At 38.8% G+C, this 14312-nt stretch overlaps 2 protein-coding genes across 8 annotated transcripts in view; one reads left to right on the top strand and one right to left on the bottom strand.

Annotated features, from left to right (window-relative positions):
- Window positions 1-433: 433 nt before the first annotated feature.
- On the bottom strand, window positions 434-6569 carry CINP (cyclin dependent kinase 2 interacting protein). 6 transcript variants are annotated; one of them, XM_078383795.1, is made up of 6 exons: window positions 6367-6503; window positions 4174-4333; window positions 3829-3955; window positions 3165-3288; window positions 1884-2024; window positions 434-745 (listed from the first exon to the last, which is right to left on the bottom strand). In XM_078383795.1, exons 1-5 carry the CDS (start codon window positions 6371-6373, stop codon window positions 1909-1911), a joined length of 534 nt encoding a protein of 177 aa, XP_078239921.1. In that variant the 5' UTR covers window positions 6374-6503; the 3' UTR covers window positions 434-745; window positions 1884-1908. The 6 variants fall into 6 exon arrangements, with proteins under 6 accessions (XP_078239921.1, XP_072842790.2, XP_020649279.1 ...); XM_072986689.2 differs by lacking the exon at window positions 4174-4333 and having other exon boundaries at window positions 6367-6569; XM_020793620.3 differs by lacking the exon at window positions 1884-2024.
- The window catches only part of TECPR2 (tectonin beta-propeller repeat containing 2), a 49542-nt gene continuing 41682 nt past the window's right edge, over window positions 6453-14312 (top strand). The window contains exons 1-5 of one of the 2 annotated variants that reach the window (XM_072986687.2): window positions 6453-6592; window positions 10622-10868; window positions 11631-11759; window positions 12081-12212; window positions 13591-13748. In XM_072986687.2, the coding sequence (XP_072842788.2) occupies window positions 10650-10868; window positions 11631-11759; window positions 12081-12212; window positions 13591-13748 (638 nt within the window). In that variant the 5' untranslated portion in view covers window positions 6453-6592; window positions 10622-10649. The remainder of the gene's footprint in view (window positions 6593-10621; window positions 10869-11630; window positions 11760-12080; window positions 12213-13590; window positions 13749-14312) is intronic. The other variant, XM_072986688.2, reaches the window with a different exon arrangement.

Consider the following 14312-nt stretch of genomic DNA (forward strand, 5'->3'; position numbering starts at 1 on the left):
TGATCAAGTAGGTTTGTGACATAAAAAACAAAATGCATATATCTTTGACATGGCACACTGCAAAGCATGCTGCTTATGTACCACCCCATAGCACTTAAAGCACTCTCTGGGTAGTTTACAAGTTAATTACACAGGCTACACATTGCCCTGCCCCCAGCAAGCTGGGTACTCATTTTACTGCCCTCAGAAGGATAGAGGGCTGAGTCAACCTTGAGCGGGCTACTCAGGATAGAACCCTGGGTTGTGAGCACAGTTTTGGCTGCATTACAGCAGTTGCACCTCTGTGCCATGAAGCTCCTATACCTTGGACTATATCCTAAACATAAAATTTTTTTAGAAGACAGTGGAATTAATAACTCTATTTTAGAACTGCCTTTGCTACCTAAACCTTTTGCCAGACCAAAAGCTATGGGAAAGATTAAAGAAAAAAAAATTAAAGACTTAGATTTCTTTATTAAAAAGTACAAACACAATATATTCATATATACATCCATATATATTATATGTTCATAGAACACTATTTTCTAGTTCAATGGAAATGTTTAGACTGGTCTGTGTCCTGTTTCTAACAGCATACTTTCCAACAGGACTTTGCTGGTGTTCTCAATGTAGGGCTGGTACAACCATGATGATAAATAAACCATCAGAAGATCTTGATCAGTAGTATGAGCAATCTCTTGTACAATTGTTTGCTTGAGTTTTATTTCATTTAAGTACATATCCAATAGTTTGACAGAAACATCATCTGAAATGGAAAAACAAACCAAGTAATACTTCTGCAATTGTGCCTTCTTTTATATCTTATTCGTGGGAAGTTATTTCTGTATGATTATACTATTATCCAAATTGCCTGCCTAGGTTTCAAATCTATCAACGTTTCAGTGTCTAGTAAGTTTCTAAATGGGCAAATTTCTCCTGCTGTCCCTCCTTGGCCCCCAGTCTCTGAACAGGAGATCTTAGAACTTATTGCCTCCATAAAATCAGGGAAGCCTCTGGGACCAGAAGGGATTCCAGCTGATTTAATTAAAAACAATCCGCACTAATTGACTATTTTGGTATTTTTCCTGATTCCTGGTTAACATTATCATTATTCCAGTGTTTAAAAAGGGCAGTCCAAGTATACCAGCTAATTACCGCCCTATTAGCTTACTTTCAATACTTGGCAAAATATATGCTAAGCATCTAACGAAACCTTTCTTGGAGTAGATGACTGATCTTAGTCTGCCTGGTAAGGAACAGGTGGGCTTCCGAGTGGGATCCTCAATGCCTGATCACTTGCTCACTCTCGCGTTTCTAGCTGAGAAATATTATCTTCATTTCCATGGCAAGCTTTTTGTTGCCTTTATTGACCTTTGAGGAGCGTCTGACTCCATCAATCAATCTCTGCTCTGGAATAAAAGTGGCCAGCAAAGGAATAGACCCTTGTCTGCTGTTCTTGGTACGTAAACTTCACTCTGACAATAGTTGACAAGTACAGGTCAATAATAAAGGTCTTCTGACCAAAGATCTCAGTCTCTAAAGGAGTTAAACAAGGCTGTTTCCTTGATCCTGCTCTTTTTAATTCATTCATGTCAGATCTACCAGATCATATTACCATAACTGAACATCATGCTCCTAGGATAAACTTATCTTGTTCCGTTACTATTGTATGCCAATGATACTGTTCTCTTATCTACCACTAAGTCCCTCCTTATACAATTACTCTCAGGTTTTGCTGATTTCTGCTCCAAGAATAATTTAACCATCAACACCGATAAATCAAAGATCTTGATATTCTCCAAATCTTGGAAACGTACCAGTGGAAAATAAATGGGAAGCCAATAGAACAAGTGAAATCTTTTCGATATTTAGGCTTGTTTCATTACAAATTAAACTGCCCTTACCATCGTAAGGTGGCGGTTTCTTTGGCTATGAATCAACTTTCTGCATTAGCCCACTTCCATTTCCATAGTGGACATCAATATGTTCCTGTTCTCTCCAAGTTTTCCAGGCGAAAATCACTAACCAGCTCCCCTTTGGGGTCCCTGTTTGGATTACGGCGGCCAACTAAGAGATAGACCGCGTAGCTGCCCTCTTTCTGCGCAAGATTTTAGGCGTCCCAAATACAATTAGACTTGCAACATTATTAAGTAAACTTGAGCTTCATTTTCCAACTATCCTTGCCTGGTTATCCACTATTAAATTTTGGCTTCGTTTACACTTTCAGAAATCTTCCCAACCCTTTTTGACATATTTATTAAGTGATCCTTTTATCTCCACATGGTACTCTAACTCTAAAATCATTTCCATAGGTATTAACCTGAACTCCCTGACAAACTGTGGAGAAACTCAACTTTACCATATTATCCACCAAAGAATTCAGGACATTGAATTTCAGACTCTGGCCTGAATTTGAGACCATTTTTGTAGCTTGCCCCCTTTGTCTGTAACTGGTGCCAATTATTTCACCAATCTCATTAACTCACTGCGGCACCAGGCATTTATGCTGGCCAGATTTAATATATTTCCCTCAACTGTTCTTTCCGGCAGATATCATAACATTCCTTTTAAGAACTGCGGTGTAAGCGCTGCTTAGCGGAACCAGACTCAATTTTACATATTCTTCCCTGCCCTAAATTTAGCGAGCTCCGTCAATTAATACTTTGCTCTGTTATTTCTATGGCTCCTCTGAGAGCTTAATCCGAATGATGTTAGCAGATAAACAACCTGATTTGACTGAGCATGTAACTGAATATCTTGCTATTGTAATAAACTAGGCTGACTGTTTCAAGGAGCCTTGACGTAACTTGACCGTATTTATCTTATTGCAGTGGAAAGTATAATCTTGATTGTACGGTTACTGGTTTTAATGCCAATAAAGGTTTTTGATTGATTGACTGATTGATTGATTGATTGTCTAGTAAGTTTCCAAATTTGAGTTCCTGAAGTTCTGTGCCTTTCCTTCTGTGTGACTAAAATACAAGAGCAACCTTTGAATCATTTACCCTGGCTTCCTTACAGTATATGTAATCCTCTCAACTGTACTTGTGCGATTACATGAAATACAGTTCCCATAAAGAACTGAAATGTGACAAATAAAAACTATATGCCATTACATGCACATATATCAACTGTCATTTTCAAATACATTTTCCTCAGTGGAAAGAACAAAGAATTTAACTCACAAAAATATGGAGTGGGCCATGTGTTGAATAATGGTGTTCTGTTATCTCCATGATGATATGTTTCCAAGTCACAAATCCCTTTAGTTGTTGAACATAGTTTTTCCATTTTCAGGTAGATTTTTTCCTAAGAAGTATAAGATAAACACACATCGAAGACAGCTTTTATTTACGGTACTGATCAATTATTCAATATAATTTTCATCTGTATTGGTTATTTAATCACCGTATTCAGAAGCTTAGGCAATTCAGTTCAACAAAGAGAATGAGCAGTCAGTGCTAAACAAAGTTCAGCAGCCAAAGTCTTACAGGTATTTGAAATAACTTACTGTGGTTAACTGACAAGGTGCATCTTGGTTGTGCAATCAGGTGCATTAGCACCTTGTCAGTCAGCCTCAGCAAGTTACACAAATATATGTGAAAGCCCACAGGATTCAGGCCAGTGCACATCAAATGACATTTTTGAGAGGCATTAAGCATGGTGGTCCTTCTGAATGACTTGTATGGTACACATTCATTTTAAAGCAAGGTGATATTCATGAAGTACGTACTAAAAGGGCAACGTACAGCCTTTCTCTGGGTTTCCCTCCTGAGATCATGGCCTTACATGATCTAGAAAATGACAAGTAAATGTTCTGCAATATACATGTTCTTACATGAGTAGTACCATATTTTTGAAGGTCTCAAGTAGTTCTGTGCAACAGACTTCAAGTTCCACATTGTAGTCAGGTAGCAGCCTTTCAGATTCAAAGGCAGTATTATCATATTCTATCTCCAGCTTGTTTTCCTTAAATCTTAAAAAACAAAAACAAAAACTTGAGTATATAAGAACTAGCACCTTCCCATATTTTCTGCAGGTCTTTTACACCTTGATACATATAAACCTAAAGTCACCCGATTATTGAAAAAGCTTTGTATGTTTTCATCGCCTGTTTGAATATCACCAGTTTCAGTGTGATGGCAAAGATGAGATTTGTAGACGAACATCAATATACCCTTTTGGTACACTTACTCTGTGGCAATTTTGATGTTCACAATCTTTGTGGCTGTGGTAAATCCATTATCATTCAGAGTCTCCCACTTCATCATTAGGTTATGCCAGTCTGCTGCATTATCTTTAATTTTTCTTGCACTGACAGTTAAGACAGGTGTCCTTGGAGTTGAAATTTTGGCTAGTCAAAATCACAGGAGTTAAAATCTTTTTAATGACAATGGTTCAATGAGATATTCTCGTCCAAAAAATGTAGGTTAGAAACCTTTTACATTTTTACACATTCAGAAGGAAAATCACTCAAGCTGCTGCAGTCAACTGCCGTTAGTTTAAAAATATGCTGGATGCATGCAGGGCATACAATCAGGCATGTGCCCAGTACTGTACTGCATTAATGCGCCACACTACTTTCTATGAATCCTCTTCTACACAAATGAAAATTGTAGAATTCCAGCCTTCATTATATAATACACTGGTTACATTTCCACAAATTCAATTCAAGACTAAAAGTCCTATTAGTTTAATGGGACTGTCTGCTTGCATACACAAAGCTGAAACAACTCTTTTAAGTTAGCAACCAGTATGAAATAATTTTGAACCCCTCCACACAGATGAAACCTACTGCTAATAATGACATGACAGCATATTTGAGGAGAGAGGAGCGCATGCTTGTTCTCCTTGCAAATATTACCAGTGCCTTTACAGAGAAGAAAGCAGAGCCTGAAAAGCTACAATCCTATGGTCCCCAAATTTACCTTGGCATTTTGATTTTAAAAAATTAGTCTATAAAGTTATATCTACAGAAACAGTCAGTGACACAGCAGCAATTATGAAGAGCAAATTCCATCCATCGGCTTTGTCAGAATGACTACAATTGTATTACTGTAGTCTTGTTATTAAATTCCGTGGCACATGTACACATTCATTTTATAGACTGCACACTGTACAAAGCAACATTAAGTTTACAAGGTCTTTAAAAAAACTGTTTAGGATGCCCCCCCTTCCAATAACCAAGATTACTGTGTTGTGTCCTAAAAATAGACATCTGGTATAAAAGTTCTCATTATTTGTCTAGATGGGTGGGGTATAAATCTAATAAAATAAATAAAATAAATTATAAGTATTTGTCTATGACTAATAAACTGAATGATGCCCATATATAGCACATTTTCACAACTGATTATAGATATTCTTTACTGTATGCACTATAAAGTTTTGTTGCACTTCCAAGCCTAAAAGGCCACATCCCTTTGTGACCTGTAGGCTACTTGAATGAGTTACAGGCTACAAAAGTTTGTGCCAAATAAAAATTGGCATAAAAATAAAAAGAGCTATGAGGTGTTTCATTCTTTTTGCTTCAATGTAAGAATGCAGCTACTCTCCCAAGCTTTCGCAGCCATGCAGTGCTCCTTATGCTGGAACATTTGCTTTTACCATCATCATCAACATACAGTAGATCAGTTTCTAGGGCCATCATAGGCTTATCCAGGGATATTCTTTTGCACCACGATTTTCACAAGAGAGAAAACAAATCCAAACTGCCACATTAATCCTATTCTAAATTAATCCACAATAACTACCTTGTGTCAGCTCTTAACAATTTATAATATGGGTTGGAACCATATATATATATGAGACTCTCACCTATAGACTCTCACCGGCATGAAGCAATTAATATTGTGGGTACGCGTTTGCACTCCTTGTATTCTGATCCACAAAAGCTCACAATATGATGTTAGTTTTTTAAAGTGCTACAACATTTTGCCTTTTCTTCCCTTTTACTGTATTTTCCCTCTTCATTTTTTATTTTTTTTTTTGCCAGCATGCTAAATGCCCTCCCCTAGTATCGAGACGTCCCAGTTAAAAAAAAGTCGGTTACCTACTGAATACACAAAATCTGTGCAGGAGAGAAAACGAGAGGGGGTTAAAAAAAACAAGAACACCGCTCTCTACCTGTTTTCTCTCCCACAGATATAACTGTATACAACTCGCATTCTCCTGCCCGCAGGGCGATGATGCCCAAGAGGCATCTCTCCCCGCTAAATCGCCCGCGCAGAGGCGCCGAGGGCGGTGCTCGTCCTTCCCCACCTCTGGCGGGCACCCTTGCAAGGCAGAAACGGCGACTCGCTCCCGAGGGCCACGGCGTTACCTCAGGCCCGAAGAACGAGCCGCCGGCCCCGCTCCGCTTCTCCCCGGGCCTCCGGGACCACTTACCGGCCATCTTCGCTGGGCCTCAAAAAAGAGCCGCTCGAAGGCGGTTCGGCCACTCCCTTCGGAAGTGCGCTCACGTCCGGTCTGGCCCTGCCCGGCGCCGCTGCTGCCTCCTCCTGGAGGCCGCCTATCGGAGCGCCGGGCTTTCGCTTCTCAGCGCCGCCAGGCCTGGGGGGCCTCGACCGGGGCGCCGTCCGAGTTACCATGAGGGGCCGTGGGCTCTCCTGAGGTGAGTGGGGTGCCTTGCGGCCTAGTCGGGAGGAAGGGAGGCCGCCGCGTCTCCCTCGAAGTGGGTTGCTGGGGGGACGCTGGGCTGGTGCCCTCCTGGAGAACCACCCCCCATGGACCCCCTACTCCCATTCGTTGCGGGAGAGAAGCACTCTGTAGATGCTCAGGAGCGCTCTTTTTTAATTACTTCAGTGTTTCCAGAACTGTGGCATTGGCAACACGTGGGGGGGGGCCTTGAATCTTAGGGGTTCCCTGCTAAAGCCAAGCCTTATTTGTTTGTTAACGTTGCTGCTGCAGTGGCTGTGGCTGCCGTTTTTCTGTCAGTTATCTCTTGAAACGATGTGCATCGAAAATAGCAACAATTTGCAAACGCAGGTATGTCAGGATCAAAGGGGTGTAGGCTTCGAATCAGGTTGGTGTAAATAAAATAATTCATCAGCCTGATATATTTCAGGCAACTCTGTGCAGAAGAAGGAAAAGGAGTGGTTCCTTTTATTTTCCTGAAGCGAGGGAGGGCATCTGAGGAGTGTTACTGGTTGTAAATAGGGAACCAAACTGCGGGTCCTTGCTGTGGATCATTCCAGCCTGGAATAAAAAGGTGTGGTTTCATCATAGGAGGAGGTGATGGAATAATTGGACTACCTCTCTTTTTTTCTATGTTCTTCATTTCTTGTGGGTTAGCATTGTAACCTGGAAAAGGACCAGAGGGAAATTCATCCAGAAATTACTTTTTTTCCTTTAGTCCTTTTCCCCTTATTTTTTTCAAACCCATTCACTTCTCCCATCAACTGTTTATTGTATCCATTCCTTGTCATTAACAATAAATGATCATTGTCCTGCAGTTCAAGTATTTAAATGCTGACTTTTGAGATTCTTGAGGTCTTACACCAGATCATGTGAAAAGCCCATACATCATGACTATTAGTCAATCTCAGTGGACGGCTACTTAGTTATGATACTGAAAACCCAAATTGGCAATGTTCTTTCTGGATGTTTGTTGTCCTCATTTTTCTTTGCCCAGCTGGAAGTAAAACCAGGTAAAGTTAATAAAGTATATGTATTAGAGTTTCTTTTTTTCCCCAAGCATTAAAGAGCAAAAATTAACATCCCTTTAAGGTGTTTTCTTTCCTTCCATGGTTTGTAGAATTAACATTGTAGTATCCATCTGTATCAGCTTTTGAAGAACTGAGCCAGAACTAAAATCCTGGGGCCTTTTCTCTCTCTGCATGTGTGTGGAGTAGAAAGTGGCCAATTCCTAATCTTTGGGTATATTTGTATGTTTTGGATCCACTTCAAATGTTGCCTTTACTAAAATGGGGAATTAGGTAAGAGTTTCCTGTTGCTGTTTATTTCTTCCATATGGTACATGCTCAGCTGTACTGCCTTTATTTCTTCTGCATGGTGCATGTTCAGTTCTTCTGTTAATAAATTCCAGATATAATATTCATGTTTGATGCACAATTTTGGAAAAATGGTATCCAGTTTGACACTTGTTCTTTAAAGGCAAAACTGTTTGGGGATTAAGATTGACAGCAATTTATATTCATTGATGAGTTCTTCATTTCAGCCTTTCCTTTCTCTATTTTTGCTTCTACAGAGAATAACATACTTCAGAGTTTCCATTTCACATTCAGTAGCTGAAATATGGTAGTAAGTTGCAATTATAGTAGAGTCAGTGGGGATTTGGTGTCACCTCCACCACAATTAATTCAGTGGGCCTACTCTAGTTGCAATTTACCACTAGATTTCAGACATTGTTTTGTAATCTCTAGAACTACTGTACCATAAGACAGCTCAGTTAGTTACTTACAGTAATTTCTATTAATAGAGCAGGTTGATATGTTTATGCCAACTAATACTCAAGAGCATTTTGTTTGAAAAACTCTTTAAGTGTTAAAATGAAGAACTTTAGTGCTTCCAACCCTGGTTGTGCAATTTGGTTGTCACATGGAAACAGATTGTTGAAATTGATTAGTAGGGTATTTAAGGCTAGCCTCACTCATTAGTTGAAACTCTTGTTTTCCTGTGTGTACATTATTCTGGTAAATGAGAACCATAGTCATTGTGCTGCACAATTCATACATTATACTGAACAAGAAGTCCCCTGGGTATACAGAGAGGTTAAACTTTGTCATAATTTATTTGCGAAGGCTTTCACGGCCGGGATCTAATGGTTGTTCTGGGTTTTTCGGGCTCTTTGGCCGTGTTCTGAAGGTTGGTTGTTGTCCTCTGAAGATGCCAGCCACAGAGACTGGCGAAACGTCAGGAAGAACAACCTTCAGAAAACGGCCAAAGAGCCCAAAAAATCCAGAACAACCATTTGTCATAATTTATTTGGCATCAGCTACTAGATAGAATAAATGTTAAGATCCAATGCAAATTGAAAGCCAGGACTCACTAGACCCTCTTGTCAAAAATGGGCAATGTTTGTTGTGAATGTACCTTTCACCAAGGGATTTTGGAAGTTTATTAGCTGGCTCAGCTATTTTTAATCCTACATGTGATTTTTAATGCTATAACCTTTGGGCTATTACGTAGATATTGGTTCTGCGTAATTTATGTGTGCCTGCGTTGAATATCTGTGTGAATAAGCAAGATCGCTTATTGGAGACATAATCCGATAGAGACTCACTTGTGTAATAAGGCAGCACTCATGTCTACAACTGGATGGATTGACAGTGGTGGTAACATCACAGACCAAAATATTTGCTCACTGTCATCTAATAACACTGTTAAGTATTTATATAGCCCATTTCAAGTTAATCTTTATAATAAACATTTAGGTAGGTAGGTCACTATGGTTATCCTCATTTTACCATTTGAGAAGTAAGGTGGAAAGCAAACTCTTCTATGTAAAAACTTTATTTATTTATTTGCTCTTCTTATGCCCAAGAACACCCAGAATGGTGAAAGACATGATTAAAACAATAAACCATTTTAAAGATATATCATACATAATCCAGAAGCAGCATGTACATCTCTAAGTAGCTTTTAGATTAAGCACTGACATCAGGGATTACTTCTGCAGCAATTTCTTGGTTTCAGGCAAGATTATTTGCTTAATTTATGTGGAATTAGAAACAGAAACTGTGGATTAGGGTGTAGATCTTTACTCTTCTGGCACATTCTGCAAACATGGTAATTTTTGATTGGAAAAACTAGACTCTTACACATTAATTCACATTACTTTTCAGAATTTAGTGACCTGGTTTAGATATAGCATTAAGGTATTGTTTAATGTCACATACATGAAGTTCAGATATGTGAGTTTCTTCGTTTTGTGTGATTATGAAAAGAGTGAGCAGGTGGTTTCCATTTACCATAGTTTTGTGTCTTGTTCTGTACTCAACTGTACTAATTTAGCTGTGGTTCATTGAATCATCCCATATAAACCATTATTTCAAAGTTAACCTGTTTCAGTGAACCATAATTAAGATTAAGCAGTTTATCTGGGTTCAGGTACAATGCTAAACTATAGTTAGTTTAATATGGGAGTGAAAGTTTCTGATCTCCTCATAGTACGTATTCTAGAAGCAGCAGCTAAAACATTGCATGTTTATTCATATTAATGCTGAACAATGTCCCAACTGTCAATATATAGAATACCAGAAAAGTAGAACCAGATAGAGCATTTGCAACAGATTGTTATGTCCGTCATATTCTTACTCTTAGAACTGCAGAGCTTGAAGGGATCCTATGGATCATCAGGTCCAGCTCCTGTCAAGAAGACACAGTGAGGAATCAAACTCCCAACCTCTGGCTCTGCAGCTAGAGATCTAAACCCCAGAGCTATCCCGGTCTCTGTAGCTCTACATTTTTTAAAAAGGGGGGAATTGCATATTGTTGTTTTCCCAGTTTATGGGAATAAATTTTTTTACTAAGATTATGGTCATCTAAACAAATCCAAGGTCAGTAATGCAATAAAAACCATGAGACAGACAACATTATTCACTGTTTGAATTTCTTGTAATATAAGCAGAAACTGTCTTTGTTTTCTATGGTGAGAGTACCTGAAATGTATATTTTCCAGCCTTTAGGTAGCATAAACCTCATTGATCATGGCATCGGTGACTCCATCATTTACCTTCAAGGAGTTTTGCCCCCTTTACTACCTGCTCAATGCCATTCCTACAAAGATCCAAAAGGGATTCCGTTCCATTGTGGTATACCTCACAGCACTTGACACCAATGGGGACTACATCGCTGTGGGCAGCAGTATTGGAATGTTGTATTTATACTGCAGGCGCCTAAACCAGATTCAAAAATACAATTTTGAGGTAAGAACAAACCCTTCTACAGCATGGCTTCATGTTTTGGAATGTTTTTCTTCCATTTTTTTCTGAGTCTTTTGTCTTGAGTTGCTTCTCTGCCTTTCTCACCCTGTAAAATAACTTGTTAAGAGATGGAGAGGAACTGTGGCCCACTTGATTCTCTCAAATCTCTTAGTAACCTTCTCCTTCTGATGCTGGCACATTAGCTGTTGAATAGCTTGAACAGATAAGCTCTTCTACCAGCACTTTATATGTTTTAGCCAGGTAAAGTCTTTTGTTTACCTGGCTTTTAAAACAAACTTGTATTTAGAAGCACTTGGGTTATCAGTGTTTGTTTTATTTTATGATCTGAGAATTTGTTTGGCTTTATGTTTCCTTTGCTGTAAAGAAACTTTTAATACTATGTTTTACTATTGGCGATAGGTTGTCTTACTCTTTGATTTATATTCAATGATATCTGTTCACCAACCAGCATCCCTCCATACCATACAATAGGTTTCTCTTTCTTCCTCCAAGTCCCCCAAACCTCACCTCAAATGTGAGTGGGATCACGGAATCTTCCCAAGTCGCTTTTTAATGCACCATTTAATATATCTCCTTGTTACTGTTTGTTTTAAATGTAATGCTACGATATTTGCTTCTTCTGTGAGGCACTTGTAGAGCGTATGCTGATGGGCAATTTGTAAAAATTCATGAAGTTGATAAATAGTGCATTAAAAACATAAATATCAGCATTCTGTTTCTGTTAATTTATTCTTCTCTTAACAGGGGAAAAATGAATCTATTACTGTTGTGAAACTTTTGAGCTGCTTTGATGATCTTGTTGCTGTTGGAACAGCTTCGGGCAAGATTGCAATTTTTCAGCTTGTCTCTTCGTTGCCTGGGAGAAACAAACAAGTAAGTGCCAAACATGGTTCAAAACTGATGATGTTAAAGAGAGATTCAATTTAATTCTCCAGTTATTTAGCTATGATCACATAGAAGATACTGTATGTACTTAATGAAACACTTTGCAAATAGCATCATAGCAAGGTTTTTCCTGCCTTGAACACTGTAATCACAGAAGAGATTCTTCTACAGAAACATGTTTATGTGAGATTCCTGACATGTGTGATAGTGAAATAGCTGAACAGGTAAACCAACCCACTGTAGGTTTCTGTTTCCCTTCTAAGTCTCTTTTGTATGTTCATATGATTTGTTTGTTTGTTTATTTGGCAGCTTCGACGGTTCAATGTGTCTGGTTTCCACAAAAGTAGCATCACAGCCTTGGTATGGAGTCCTAATGGAATGAAACTATTTTCTGGAGATGACCGAGGGAAAATAGTCTATTCTGCGTTGGATTTCGATCAGGTAAATTATTTTTTGGCCCAAGCATTGTTTCCCAGCCTTTGAATAGCTCAGGCACAGCTTTGATTTTCCTATATAAAAAAAACCTCTGAGAATTGTAGCTGAAAATGTAACATTTATAGGCCCTAAAGAGAACATAAAAAGATCCATCCTGGATCAGATCAAAGACCTGTCTAGTTAGGCATTTCGTTTGCCACCATGGCTAAGCAAACAGCAGCAGAAAACTTACAAGTGTGATGTTTAAGCACCAGCCTCTCCTTCTGCTCAATGAGTGGCATTCAGAGCTTGTTTTTCTTGATTGTATAGGGGGTTTATATCCATCATGACTAGCGACAGTTGGTAGAATTATCTTCTGTGAGTTTCCTGATCCCCTATAAAACTTATGAGTTGCTGACCCATCACCACATGTTGTGTGAGCAAATCTCTAGAGATTATCTAGGCACAGCATAGATTTCTGACTGTTCAGAATTATACATTATTCTTCTCCACTGGATGACCCTGGTTCTTGTATTATGAGAGGAGAGAAAAATTAACTCTGCAGAATGCATGTTCTTGATATAGTAGAAGTGGCAGAGCCAGCTTTCTGTCACCAAATGGGATTGGGATTTTACATACATGCAAAATAAATTGTGTTAAATGCCATGGTTGATGGACAGGATCCTGGGCATGTGCCTAGAGTGCGCCTGGTATCTTGGCAGCCAAAAAAACCCCTGTGATTCTTCTTGCACACATGTAAAATCAAGAATAATCATGTAAAAAGATGCATGACTCAGTCCTGATGTCTCACTCCTGCGAGATAGCACTTACTGACCTGCTGCCCTACCTCTGTTATTATTGTTATAATGATAACAATTTGTAACTATTTCCAGCACAGTACCTACCCTATTTGTTGCAACCAGAACCCCAAAGTCTTGTATTAGGCAAATGAGGTTTGTTTGGGTTTTGTTTTGTTTTTTGTATCAGATGCATCTGATAAAAATAATTTACAATCCATGAGACCTTACACCAAATAAAATATATTAACATTTAGGGTACTCTAACTTCATTGCATTTGTAATTGTTAACCTTTCCCAGTGTGCATGCTTAGTCAAGTCCCAGATGAATAAGGTGATGGTTCTTGGAGACATTGACTACGTATTTGCTTGATCATGGCTTTGGCTTTAGCTGTCTCTCATCTTTAGGGTTTTTTTTACTTCTGGTTAGGAAGGCACATGTTTCACCTCCTTCTGCTGTGGCCTTGTGAATGCCAGTTGGCACCTACCACATGACCACGTGCTAGTCAAACCAGCTTTAAGCTGAGCCAGTTCAGACCTGTAGCAAGTTTATAAACATGTTTGTACCTAGAAAAATGATATTTGAATTAGTGATGTATCACCCTCAGGGCCGTTGCAACTCTACTTTGGTACTGGAGGAGCCATCTTCAATTGTACAGCTGGATTATAGCCAGAAAGTATTGCTCATCTCGACTTTACAGCGAAGTCTACTTTTTTATACCGAGGAAAAGTCTGTCAAGCAAGTTGGAACCCAACCCAGGAAAAAGTAAATGTTCCAAGCAGCTATTTTGGTTTCATTGAAAGAGACAGATTTGGAAAAGTAATGTAATCTGACATAATTCTCTTAAAGTCTTTTATAGAGAATGGAAATTAATGGGGCAACTCTAGTTGAAACTTCTGATTTCAGCGTATATTTCATGTTGTGCCACTGTGGTTCTTCCAAGAGATCATGGGCCCCAAGATCATGGGCTAATTCAGATTTCTAAAATTATTTGAGCTATTTCTTTCCCTTTAAAAAATAATTTAATTTTACTTTACTTTATATTTTATTACCTCAAACTCCAAAAAATACTTAACACAACAGAGCTGTGCAGAGCAGAATAAATTCTTCAAAATAAATAAAACTGTTCTTCCAAAAATTGTGGAACTCTGTTTTTTTCATATTACTGTATGAGGATTGAAATTTTTTAATCTTTTTCTTCAGATTTTTTGGCTAGGATCTGTGCAGTTCTATTTCTCTCCCTGTGTGTGTGTGTCCATAGTGTCTCCCACCATGCATTGCACTCTACCCTAGAGAATCTCCTGGCGTAAGAAGTAGCTTCTGCAGAAT

This window comes from Pogona vitticeps, chromosome 1, assembly GCF_051106095.1.
Source record: "Pogona vitticeps strain Pit_001003342236 chromosome 1, PviZW2.1, whole genome shotgun sequence".
NCBI classification, from domain to species: Eukaryota; Metazoa; Chordata; class Lepidosauria; order Squamata; family Agamidae; genus Pogona; species Pogona vitticeps.

What these genes read in the sequence shown, in the direction of transcription:
- CINP (XM_020793619.3), bottom strand. Translation starts at nt 6,569, where the DNA reads ATGGTAACTCGGACGGCGCCCCGGTCGAGGCCCCCCAGGCCTGGCGGC. An exon ending in AGGCCCAGCGAAGATGGCCG is followed by an intron (nt 3,956 to 6,366) that starts GTAAGTGGTCCC and finishes TTGTTTTTTAAG; the next exon opens with ATTTAAGGAAAACAAGCTGG. An exon ending in ATGGCCCACTCCATATTTTT is followed by an intron (nt 746 to 3,164) that starts GTGAGTTAAATT and finishes TTTCCATTTCAG; the next exon opens with ATGATGTTTCTGTCAAACTA.